Source organism: Accipiter gentilis, chromosome 6, assembly GCF_929443795.1.
Source record: "Accipiter gentilis chromosome 6, bAccGen1.1, whole genome shotgun sequence".
NCBI classification, from domain to species: domain Eukaryota; kingdom Metazoa; phylum Chordata; class Aves; order Accipitriformes; family Accipitridae; genus Astur; species Astur gentilis.
Window position 1 is genome coordinate 2,986,490 of NC_064885.1, and position 13,494 is coordinate 2,999,983.

Genomic DNA, 13,494 nt, shown 5'->3' on the forward strand with positions numbered 1-13,494 from the left:
CCATAATTCTGAGGAGCCGCTCAAAATGATTATGAAGTCTCATCATTATACCTTTATTATAACACTTAAAACTCATTTTCAGCTCAAAGGTGAAATTGACTCCTTAAATCACAGATCTAACAATCTCCAAAAGATGGTACAGTCCTGAAAGAGTATTGTCACAGAAGCCTCACCAACAACTTAGCAGCTTATTACTACAGGGGGAAAAAAAAAAAAACCAAACCAGCAAACAAACAAACCCCAAACCCAAAAATTTTAACCCATACCTCTGCTGCTACTTCCCAGTCTGGTCGACCGTCACTGTCTTTCAGTTCAACATATGGCTTATCATGCACTCTGTTCAAATCCTCATGAAGACCATCCAAAAGAAAAGCCAGAAGCTCCTGTGAGTCTTGCTGTTGAAAGCCATTAAATCTTGGAGCATATTTTGCTATTGTCCACTATAAAAAAAAGCCAGAAAGTTATTAAACATAATGTAACAACGGTTGTAACAATAAATCAAAATATCGTAGACAAGATGCATGCTGTCAAAGAGCAAAAATTCAATTGCCAAGAGTTAAGGTAACGCCCTATACTTTCAGAACAAGACCATTTACAGGCAAATACATAATCTTTTGTCCCTGACAAGGGCTATAAAAGCCACATCTTACACCACAACCTCTGATCCATATCAGGTAAGTCCTCTGACCTTACAACCACTGAACCATGATTATATTCCACAGAAAGCTGCTCAAGTCCTGAGCACCAGGACTGATGAACCCTGGCTTCCTCCAGATGTGCATCTTGCCCCTGCACAGCCCCTTCCTGAACACCTCCCCTACGTTCCTTACAGGCAAGAAAGCAAATTCTGTGACCAGTTTGGAGTAACATACGTGATGACTGACTGCCCGGGATATGGTCATTGGCTTCACAGCCAGCTTCTAACACATGAAAATATATGTCCAAGTTTCCTTCCCTTTCTCTAGGGGAGATACTGATTTGAGTCCCAGAACCATTACAATACAGGTTACATCAGGGAAAAGTGCATTGAAAGATTTCTGCTATTCAAAGAAATTCTGGCTTTCTACCTTTAAATAACACACATTACAGACTCACCCGTAGCTTTAATGGTGCTATATTCTTCTGAGTTCCACTCCACAACTCCTGAACCAAATCCCCATAGCACTTGGCCATGTGTCCTTTCATTCCTATTGGATTTGTCCTAGGAATCATAAAGTAATTAATACCACACTAAAATTTAAACAAAATTCAAGCATGGGGATAAACAAGGAAGTGCAAAGGGTTCTTGCTGAACTGTTTTAAAAAGGTTATACTTTCACGTATCTAATCTAGTATCTGCTCTATAGCTGATGGTTGATAACACTGAACTTAAAAGGATTTATTCATACCATCTATTCCTGAAAGCTGAAACTCATTTTAAAGAAATGTTACAGCATCTAAAATGCCAATGGTCTCAAATAGAAAATTACCTGTTAAGCTCATAAAGATGTCTTCCTGAGATGAAATACCGTGTTAGAGGTTGTGTATTACTGACACACTGGATACTGGAGTTCATGAAACATGTGTTACCCAGATTGCTTAATCCAGTAGCACCCTTTTCAGTAGGAACTGAGAAAAAGAAAACAATTATACCAATTGTGCAGATGTGAAAAAATCAGTCATATATCAGTAAAGTTAAGAATATGACCTTTTCACAGTAACCAATTCAATTTAACCTTCTCCCAACTACAAGACTACAGCGAGCAGATGCAACAGAGGACCAGCCTGTCCAAAATATCTGCTGTCTCAACTTTACTTAACAGAAATTGAGGTATTTTGTTGGATCTGATCCACTATGGACATCAGTACAATCCATACAAACTATTTTCAGGCAAATAATTATGGTACTGAAATTTCTGGATTAATTTGTTAAAATCTTTACTATTCCTTACCTTAAAAAAACCAAAAACAAATCCAAGATAATAAACACAAAATCCAGAATTTGCTACGTACAATTTGCTACTACTGCATCTGAACATCTACAAATTTATCTATCTATACATCCAACCCTCCCACATTTCCAGTTTAATAAAACAGAAAGAACGAGCAAAGCAGCACAGGCATAAAAGACCTCTTCCAAAGTTAAGAGCACTTACATTAAAAAGGATTGTTTCAACATAATATAGCCTCTTGGATTTTTCTTCTCATCGTAATTCAATTACTGTGCTGAAACACTTACCTTTATGTCTGTCTATTTTACTGCTGTTTGCTATAAAAGACATCTCTTCTGGCCAGCTCATGTCTTTGTTTCGAACTAGAAAGAAATATGGTATAAAGACTTTTTAAAACTGTTTCTTACTTACTCCAGAGAGCTTATACAGCTGAAGAGGTTTAATTAAAACTTTCTAATATTTGAGATTAGAAATTTGCTTATTTTTAGTTATTATTTTTGCTAGTTTTCATTTCAGTGTTTCCAAACATTACTGGAAATCATTCTAATACTGGCATCATTCCATTGATGCCAGTAACATCTTTAGAAAGCAGCTCTGTGATTTCTTTCCTGTTGGTTAAGAAGTTTTACCGTACTTATTCTAATACTTAATAAGGACCCCCAGATTTGAACAAATCTGTTTGCTTTGTGAGCGATCACTAATATTTGTTGTTGTTACGAACCAACAAAAGATTCAATTGTATTTCAAAATAGGGACAAATTACATGTGTTTTGGGATAAAGCGGGACAAAAAAAGAAAAGCACTTATCTTGCATTGACACAAGCCATACAGCAAACTGGCTTAAGAAACTGAGCTAGCTGAAAAGAGGGAGTTATTTTCACTAGATCACTTCTCACAGCCAGTTCCTTGGATAGGTGTCAAGTAGTTGTCCACGGTGAAGGCAGAGGAAGGGCAGACTGCTTCTTTCAGTTACAGTGTTGACTTAATGCCAGTTTGTTTATTGAACTACATCCTCGGGGTTCTGTTTCACCTGATACGGCAAGGTGCAGCCCCTCTCCCTACATATAAATTCCCATTTCTTCTCTGCCAATTTTAGACTGATCAAATATGAGCTGAGCCACATTACAAAAAGGATGAGTCCATCTAGCACACCAACCTAAGGTGTAATACAAAGCTACGCTAAGTGAAACTTGTATAGAACCAATGCAAGACCCAGATTTCTATATAGCCTTTGTGATGTAAGGACAACAGCAGAGTGGATTAACTATTGTACACTTCTGTTTCTCCTACTAAAAAATTAGCCAAAAAGGTCAAATTAGTTGAAAACTCAGCTGATCTGTGCACCCTTATATCTTTGACAAAGGCTTAACGTATTTGTGATTGATAGCACTACCTAGCGCAGTAGCATATGGCAGGAGGATGAGACACAATAGACATAAATTGAAACAAGAAAGGTTGAGACTATTTATGACACCTTTCCACCACGACAAGAGTCAGCCAAGCAGTCAAGTCCAAATGTGTTAGGTACTCTCCAGATGTGAAAAGCAGCTTGTAATGAAAATATTATAAAAGAACCTGAGATGGACTGAAGCACGCGCTTTTCTTCACCTTTTGCTTTGTCAGTAAGAATATGTTCATGCAAATATTGTAACCTAAACTCTTGTAAAATTAGTGAAAAAAAACCCCAGATAACAAAAAAGCCTCAGATGCCTCATCCCGCTTTTGTTAAATCTCTGGTATTTTAGTTATTACTGTAGGGGCGGTGGATTATTTGAAGCTTTGGTATTTCTTCCTGTATTTCTTTCAATACATGCATATATAGAGACAGACATCTATTTACACATACTCTACCTTCTCTAAATATTTCCAAAAATAAAATATTTGGGCAGTAGGCCTATATATTTGTGTAGTTTGGGCAATTACAGAAACGGGTACTACATGCAATGTATTAACCATACCTATACTCATATAAATTTTAGTGTGTAAACAAATTATAAGCCCTTTTTATACCTTCTATTACTAAATGCTGCTCATCTTGGATTTTAAGATACTCCAGTCTGTGATCTTCATCATCCAGCAAAGTAAGATAGTTCTGCAGGAGAAAAAAATACTTCATGCAGTTATTACTTCTAGATTTAAAATTCTCTGAGGATATTTTAATCTTGAAGCAATGAAATTAAAACTCACAAAAATGAGAGCACCAGTTTCCTACCTATGTTAATTAAATACAGTAGTTCACTCATCTCCAGAAGCATCTAGTTCAATGCTTTAATTTCATGTGGTATTTCTTTAGAATGAGAGAATTACATGCACTTAATGATTTGGAGGAATACATTCTGCTTGTTCATTGTGATTTGTTCACATACACATTTGAAAAATATTCTGGATGGCATGTCAATGAAAGACTATATTTTTATTTCCATTTAAAACAGTTTCTATGAAACTTCATCAAGCCTTGTAATAGGTCAACCAATTGCCAATTTTTAAATACATCACAGGATAATTAAATGTTTATCAAGATAAGTTTTCTGGGACATTAACACCAAAATCTAAATTTCACTGCTTGCAGTGCACAGAAAATGCTAGAAAGCAAGTGGCAAAAGTTTTCCAACCTGGGTGGTTAAACTGTAAAGGAAACTTACATCCTTTATTTTATTTTTTTTTCTGTGCATGTGTATTTAATAGTTTCTAGAACATAGTAAGATATACAATATCCAATAGCTGATTTTAAAAAAAAAAAAAAGGGGGAAAAGAAAAAAGACCAACATTACCTCACTATTGTATAACCAGAGGCGCATATCTTCTTCTTTTATACGTAGCCTCTGGGAGAGATATTCATGTATCTCTTTAATTGTTTGCATACGACTAAAGCAGCCGGTGTAAGCCAACACTCTTTTTAAAGGAGCATTCGGTGAAGGTACATTCCCTGGATTCACAATCATAAGGAAAGAGCAAAAGATAATGTATATACCCACAGGCCAACTGAAAGCAGATCAATAAACTTATACACTGCATATACTTTAAGTACTTTTGTGAAAAAGAAGTACACAGTTCTACTGCTTTTGTTTATGCATAAAATAATGAGTTAGATTGAAAGCTAGTTGTTACTAACCCTTTGGGACAACAAACTTGCTATCATAAAACAGATAAATTTACCTCCCTTCTTACCAAAACCTAGTAGAAAATTGCTCCCCTAAGATTCTCATAGGAAATAAATAATTTAAAAGAACTTTTCAAAGACTGGACTATTCTTTTTTTCTCTTGAAGACAGATTATCAGAGACAATGGTAATTTTCAAAATAAAGGAATTCAAAATCTCATGAGAATTTTCTTTTTGAGAGAACACTTGAAATAAAAATTAAGGTCAGACAAATCAGTCTGACTGTTCTTGGAAGTAGCATGACTTTGCTTCAGCTCTTCTATGGAGATGAATGCTGATCTGTGAAGATGAAATCAGCTTGGCAGTTTCACAATAAAAGTATTCTTCATAACTAAATTCCTCAGCACACATTCTGTGAAGACACCTAGGATTTTCACCAGAATTTCTCAACAATCTCATATTTGCAACACAAATTAATTCCACCAGTCGAGATTGTTGCTCTTTTCTGTAATATCAGCTCATCTTTAAACAACATGTTTGCACAAGAGATGAGACCAACTTTACATGCTTTATTTTTTGCGCTTCTTTAGTTTAACCTTAGGAAGTTCCCCACTCCTCACAGAGACAGGTCTGTAACATATTCATGAAAAGCTTTTATTATACAGCCAAACCCAACTGGGCAACTGCATTACTTAAGTAACCAGAGAAGCGACATTGTTCTACTTTCACTGTCAAAAAGATTAAAATAAAATAAATAGTACCGTATGAAAAGACGCAATATTACATGCAATTTTCCAAGACAGTAAAACTATACCGTAATCATCTTGTAAGTCAGCAAAGCATCAGTTTTGCTTCAGTATACCAAGCAAAGTACTCATTTTTGGGGAAGAAAACAAAAAAAGCATTTTCTGAGACTAGGGAACAGAGGATTAGTTGTAAGATTACAGCAAGAAAGCATATTTGAAAACTCAAAAAGATTAATAAATGATTGGACAAATAAATTAGTGCAGAGCAAAATAATTCCAAATCAAGATCAAATTTGGCACATCAGAAGATTCTCTTTATTTGAATTTGGGCATTTTAGGATGTCCAAACAAAGCAGTTTCCATTTTAGTCAAGTAGGAAAAATGAATTTGGGTAGCAGGCAGTTTCTGTAGCGGAACTTGATCAAGCAGGCAGCCGCTATCTACACGTTAAGTTTTAGATTCTACCAAAGCAGTGAAAAATTGAGCATCTGCATGAGATTTTTAAACACAAGCTAACACTAGGAAGGCTAAAAGATTTACTTTTCAGTAGTCAGGTGAGCCCATTTCTGGACATATGTTACTGTGGATGCGTATGTATACCTGTGTGTATCCAAACGCACATGCATGCGAACATCAGGTATTTCTTCAAACCTATTGTGCAACGCAAGTATGCAACTGTGCGTACAAACTGGTAACTGAAAACAAATCCTGCAACACTTTTCAGATGAAATGTGAAGCTGCAATCTAAAGATTATTCTTATAGCCCATTAGTTTTACAATCTTTTGGTGAGCATTACCCACCACAATTATGGCATATATATTCTAGTTGTATGTTTATGCTTCCTACTGAATTGTCTTTCCGAACAGCATCAAATAATAGTCTTCATATTCCATTATTTCAATCTCTTTCTAAAGACTATTAAATAACTCTGGACATTAAAGCCTAGCTGCCTAAGTAACTCAGAACCAGTTGGCTGAACAGTGATTTCATTTATTATACCACTGTACAAGCAGATACACACCCCAATGAACAGATGCGTCTATTCTATGGCTACAAAACTAACTACCGACAGGAATAATCAGATCCGCCCTTCTTAGCCATTTAGTTTATGCAGTGCTCATTTCTCACTTTCAACTCACCAATCTCTTTGCAGTAACTATGCGACTTAACTGACTTCACTGAAAATGCTCCCTCATGCCTCTTTCTTTCAAGAGGAGATAGGAGGAAAGCCTTTAAATCTTTACCAAATGCTGATTGTGCCTTACAGTTGATTAGCTGGTGTACAAGCACAGTGGCAGCAAGCTTCTACAGCTGTGGGTCTCGCTTTCTTAGAAACTGCGCACTTGTATTCTTGCTGCATTCTTAAGTTACCTCTAGGTAAATGCTGAGGAAACATTCTCAGGCTCATCATACCCATATTCACCCAGATGTTTGACTGCTGCGTTCGAGTGGCAGGCTGCTGTCTCAGGAAGAGCAGGTAGCGAGGAAATAACTCTAGTTCAGGCACATTTGTTTTGCTGTTTTTGATCACCTAGTAAAGACGTGTAAAACACATTTTAGATCCTGCTGTTCCAAACATGTAGGAAATCCCAATAGGAACAGGCAGTAATGATTAAAGCAGATGGCTAAAAAAATAAACTATGTTTCACTAGGAGACGAGAAGTCTTCTGAACTTCTTATGGGGTCTTAGGCAAATATCCACAGGAATAACAATTTACTGATTTCTAAGCCCTTTTTGAAGCTTACTAGTTGCAGACCGTCAAAAGCAAACACCTTATTTAGCGGAGCATAGCTTCCTGTACAACACCGTGGAATGAACATTTTTATAATTCCTGAAATGTATGTGAATCTACAATGAACCTCATTAATTCTACTCAGTGTATACTTCAATACAGAAGTCTCATAACTGTTGAAGAAACTCAAACCTGCTGAATAAGACATTTGTTCTGAACTTTTTGAACTATAGGATTGAATTACAACCTTCATATTGTAAAAACAGACTGAAACTTACTTTTGTTGCATTTTAGTATGTTGACAGAAAAAGCTGAAATTACCCACAACACGACTTGCAGCTTTTCAGTCACCATTTCTACAAAGATTTTGCTGTCTAGATCCACCCAAACGTAGACATACATAAATGGCAGGAATGTTTACTAGTTTTGTGACCATGTGAAGCAGAAGAAAACACTCAGCTTAAGTTATGAGAAGCAATATAATGCACTAAAGTATTAAACTTCAGTTACAACAAAAACAATAGTGATAACATTTTCTGGAAAGAAACAACATAATAGTCCCCACTGCGGGATGGGAAAGGGACCGTAAGTGCCTGTATACACGGCTGCAAGTAATCGAATGGTCTTCAAAAATTCAAGTGTTCAGATAACTAAGTGCCAAAATATTCCTTAATTACGGGCTCAAAAGCTACAGTTTATACATGTGTTATTTATATTTTTTTTCAGACAGGATACCCCAACTAAAATTGTCTCATTCTGAATAGAAGTCTCTTTTTGAATGAACCTATCACAAAAATCTCAAGCACAATAGTTTGTGCATAAAGAGATGTGGCCTTTTCTGGATCATGAAAGATGTTTGTTTCCATGGTGAATGGGTGGGAGGAGGGTAACAGTGATTTTTCACTGTAAAATAACTGCCAGTACTATGGTTAACAGACCAAATCGTCAAAAATCATACAGCTAATTCTCTCCCATTTGTGACACTGAATATTTGTGGCACCAAACACCTAATCTCTATTGCTGCCATCAAAACAATCCCCTCACTTCCTTAAGTGTAGCTCCTGTAAGAGACCACCTGACACAGAGTAAACCAACCACTATATGGAATAAATATACTCAACAGAAATTGAAGAAAGTTTCCAATGTTTCTAAGTGAATAGACCAAATTACTTCATTTTTTTCTTGCCTCTAACATCAGCATACTTTTTTATAAATTCAATATCAGTAATTCAAGGTATGCCAGCTGTAGCTCCAAATGATTATGACCTGTTAATTGTTTTGCAATATTACACACAGAGAAACAGAGAGAGAGCTCAATAAATTGTGAGTAAATTATATGATTCAACAATGGCTATTGCTATATAATTACTGCTTCTCTTTCAGAAATACTGTTGCTGTTTTAACTGCAACTGAAAAAATCTCTCATTGGGATAACACAGACCAATTATTAGTCCACTTAGTCAATTCCATTTAATATATAGCACTTCACATTTGAAAATTATATTCTGCAATACATTCTGCATTGTGACCCAAATGAATTTTCAATTAAAGATATTATAGCTTTAATATAGAAAATACTAGTGTTACTTACAAAAAGTCAATTTCAGTCCTTCAAGGTTTTTTTTCTTTTTTCTAAACAAAAATTTTACGCAAACAAGTACAAATACCACCTTATCTTTGATAGGCTGTTGTTAATTAGTTCATTTTATTACAAGGCTTTAAGTGACTACAGGCAATTAAATAATTGTTGATATAAAAATGTAGTTTTACCAAATTGTAAATACATTTTTTATTACACAATGGAAACACTTATGTTAATTGTTTGTAAAACTATTTCACAATTTTATTCTGATTCATTGGTTCTTCTGCTTACAGTCCAATGTAAGATATGTGAAAATTAACTGCATATGAATTATTTGCTGACAAATGAGTATTCCATAAGTTTGGAGGACCGTTACTGATTCTGTGCTGAAGGATGAGAATGATCATCACTTGCCTCCCCAGTAAGATTTTTTAGTTACTTGTTAGAAAAAATAAAGGCAGTTATCTTAATACTAGAAGAAGAATGATACAAAAGAAATATTTATTTTGAATATATGATCTGCTCAAAATAACAATTAGTATTCACATGGCCACAATACATAATACCTGCAACAAAAATTAACACTGAGCAATTAAAACAAGAAGGGCCTGACTGGATGGGTGTATCAGGTAAGATTACTGGTCTTTGCTTTTAGCATTGAACATGGTTAACCAGAATCATGCTGATGCAGCCTTAGATAGTAGATGTCAAGAAATAAATGCTAAAATTGAGTTGAGAAATTGCTTATGATAAATACTTTATTGAAAAACCTTTGATGAGAAGCTGAACAACGTCACCAGTCTGTGCAGTACTCAAAAGCTGATGTGCTCATATGCAAATTCTTTTTAGGAATACCTACTCCTGCAGCTTGCAGCTACAGCTCAGAAGTGCTTCTGAGCAACCATTTTGACAAAGAATAGCCTTTGCCTGTTTTCTTCACTAGGATCACCTACTGCTACATGTTTTTTAGATCTTCACTAAATCTTGCATGTTATGTCCTCTATGACACTGAACTTGAAGGACAGTGTCCTTCCCCCCACTTCATTAAATTGTGAGAGAAGAAATGCATTTTCAACGCTACAGGCATCCCAGTTTTGATTTTATTGGTTCTGCAGACCAGCTGAAAATTTATCTTAGCTTTTAAAGATGAGTGTCTTGATGCCAAGTCTTTTAAACTGATCTCAAGTTTACTTTTGTCTGCTTTAGTAATCATGATCAGTTGAGCGGCATTTCTGCCCTGTTGCACTACCTCTTGGGGATTATGCTGCAAACCTCCTGGTAAATATCCACAACTTTCTATCCATGTCCGTTTCTGAGACTGCTTTTTCCCAGCTTGGTCTTCAAGACTTTTCATTTAGACTATCCATTTTGGATGAAGTGGGAGATGCCCATAAAAGATTACCTTGTGCAACTGGCAGAAGGTTGGACACATTAGGTTGTTCATATTATCTTGGCGGTTATGGCAAGTAAACAGTGTCTATAACCACAACTTACCGGCCTGGGCAAGGACAGATTTGCTCCATACCAATGGTAAAGTGCTCTCCAAACTGGTTCTGGTACCATTATGTAGTCCTTTCCTTCAATCAGTTGTGGAGATCGTTTTAATCTTCCACCCTCCATTGTTAATGATGCAGCCTTTAAATAAAAAGAGGTTTTGTCACATCTCAAGTGGAAAAAAAAAGTATATAGCTACAACAATTTTAGTTCATGAACACAGAACACTTTTTAATTATTAAAAAACTTTTAAGTAGCAATTAGCAACTGCTTTTCTCAGTGAAAGATGGTATTTAAATGTAACAATAACTAATGCTGAAGTTTCACTATTTACTATTCTTTACAAGGGTGTCCACTGTAAAATTCATAATACTTTTCTCTCTTATGTCACCTACTCCAACAACCACAGATACTGCCTAGAGAAATCCAATCTATGCTCATCATTGACGGTGCTGGTCTGTGTTTTGCCATTTGTTTGCATAAATACTGGAAAAACTGTCAGTTTTGTTTTACTATTTAGTTAACTATTTTCTGTTTTTATGCAACAGCAATAAACTCTTAAATTCAGATTGAAAACACTGAAGTGTCCAATTATTAAAATATTTTACATTTAATGCTGAAAGTTGTGTTTTCATAAATGCCTTTTCATTTTTAAGTTTTGTTTAAGAACATTATGAATATTTCTCTTCTCACAAAACACTCAACAGTAGCCTCAGAAATTGAACACAATTTTTTCCTCTTAAAATAAGAGTAAGAAACCCAAATTTTGTTATAGGACAAAGCAGTGTTAATTTAGAATTAAGCCACTAGCTGAAAAAAACCCCACATAAAAAGCTGTGATAAAAGTACACTAAAAATACTTTTCCTATATTCACATGACTCAGATGCATTTACCTTCACTGGTTCTTGTGTTACTAAGGGTTGGTTATCAATAGCTCCTGGTTTCTGAGGATTAAGCTGTAGCAAAGTATTCCCATTGGTTCCAAGGAAACACTGGTTATTATTGTCCGAAGTATTATGCTGCCTAGCAAAACACACATCAGTCCCTGGTGTGCCAGGGTAAAGAGCATCTGTAACAGAATACAAGGGGGGGGGGGCGGGGAAATAATCTCTATTTCAGTTCATGACTCCATAAGCCATAAATGAATGAATTAAACTCTTGTATCCTTTTTTTGTTTGCTTTTAAAAAAGGCTGTTGAAGAAGTTTGCTATACTTCATACTTCAGGAAAACATGCAACTCTTCCAAACTACAGTGACAAATACACTATTACTCTCAGAAAAGGCAAAGTGGATATATGAGATCCAAATACCAAAGCAGACACTTAGATACTGGTTTGAAAACAGCCTAACTAAGTTTGCATGACCAAAAGTGTTCAGCATTTGCTTGTTGTCTGGATGTTTGAATATCAAACTCCTGAAAATCTTATAGACAAAACTGAATATATATTCAATAATGCCTTATTTTTATTTTTTCCTCCTTGAAAAGGCGAATGTTTTTATTCCTATAGAACCTCCTTTGGTTATGCAAAACATGAAGTCTAAATTTCAGGTTAAAAAAAGAGAAAAAGAAGGAACCTTTAACCTAAAACTTGTCTCCCTTCCTGCCCCTCCTCTATCTCCCCCAACCCTCACCCCAAAAATTATCACAGTAATTTATCTACTTTAAACTGAAGTTATAATTTTAAGACACAGATTTAAAAAAAACTAGATGCAAGATTCAGCTGTCTTATAAGAAAAAACCCAACATATCTCAAAGTCTCTCAAGAACTGACTGAAAATCATCACTAAAACCTTCTTTCACAAAGGTGGCTCCTAGAATCTGCACAAACTCATTTAGATCACATGCCCTCTAAAACTGTAAATATGCTTTTCCTAATTTTCTTTTCTGCTTCTTTCCCCTTTATAGTATCTGAGGTCATCCCATTGCAAGACATAGTACAACACCAACTAGGTATCACTAGAAACAACTTAATGGGAAGAGGGGGGGCGGGGCAGAAAATCCACTCAGAAAATAAATGATAGGGCAAAAACTATCTTGAAAACAATTCTGGAAATTAATCATAGCATTCATGATGAATTGCTGTTTAAACAAGACTGTTTCTTGTTCATACACCATCGACTAAAAAATCCTAGTAATTCACCGAAGTCCCTACATAGGCCACTTCTGTAATCTAAACTGTGTTATCTTTTCGCCTGGAGGAATCCATGCAGTATGTAGTTTTCTCAAAACGTGTTCGACATTAAACCTCCAAGGAAATAAGGTGTTATGCTTACTGCTGCTAGTAGTCTCTGAGGCTTCTGATGCAGTAGAAATATTATCTGAAAACTTTTCTTCTGTTGCACTGAAGTAATTAAGACCTCCCATTTTGTCTTCTCCCTGCTCTGAAGTATTGGCTGCAGCAGCTACGAGTGAATTCTTACCTCCACTCAAGACAGATGAAGGCTCTATCACAACAGGGTTTGCATCCTAAAATTGGTAGGCAAGTAGAAAAGTTAATTATAAGCCAGTATCAAAGACGTTTAGCATCAGCCAAACCAATCACCAAAATTCACAGCTACGTGACCACTTTTGCATATCATAACGAGCTTTACAGAATAAGAAAGAATACTTTCTACATCTACTGATGAAAAATCTGCAGAAACAAACAGCCAAAATTGTTAAACCAATTGAATAAACTCTTCTGCACAATATTAAAATTGTGAAATGCCGGAATTATTTTCTCTAAGTAGATACATAAAAAGACAACCATTTCACACAGCTATAATTACAGGCTCTAAATAGTTTAAGATTTGTCCTTGTTGAATTTCATGTGGTTAAATGAGAACAGCAAGCACAAGAACAAAAAAACATTCTTTCCTCAAACCTGCAACATTTTAGTCTACCCTAACTTTGTTTTGAAACAAAG

General features: G+C 35.5%; 1 protein-coding gene across 4 annotated transcripts in view; it reads right to left on the reverse strand.

The window, feature by feature from the left end:
- USP32 (ubiquitin specific peptidase 32) overlaps window positions 1-13,494 on the reverse strand; it is an 81,265-nt gene that overhangs the window by 12,156 nt on the left and 55,615 nt on the right. For 2 of the 4 annotated variants that reach the window (XM_049802377.1, XM_049802380.1), the window contains 10 exons: window positions 12,863-13,055; window positions 11,482-11,657; window positions 10,588-10,728; window positions 7,150-7,309; window positions 4,703-4,857; window positions 3,942-4,023; window positions 2,219-2,293; window positions 1,470-1,608; window positions 1,096-1,201; window positions 267-440 (listed from right to left, as the gene is read on the reverse strand). In XM_049802377.1, coding sequence (XP_049658334.1) covers window positions 267-440; window positions 1,096-1,201; window positions 1,470-1,608; window positions 2,219-2,293; window positions 3,942-4,023; window positions 4,703-4,857; window positions 7,150-7,309; window positions 10,588-10,728; window positions 11,482-11,657; window positions 12,863-13,055 — 1,401 coding nt within the window. The remainder of the gene's footprint in view (window positions 1-266; window positions 441-1,095; window positions 1,202-1,469; window positions 1,609-2,218; window positions 2,294-3,941; window positions 4,024-4,702; window positions 4,858-7,149; window positions 7,310-10,587; window positions 10,729-11,481; window positions 11,658-12,862; window positions 13,056-13,494) is intronic. The other 2 variants (XM_049802379.1, XM_049802378.1) reach the window with 2 other exon arrangements.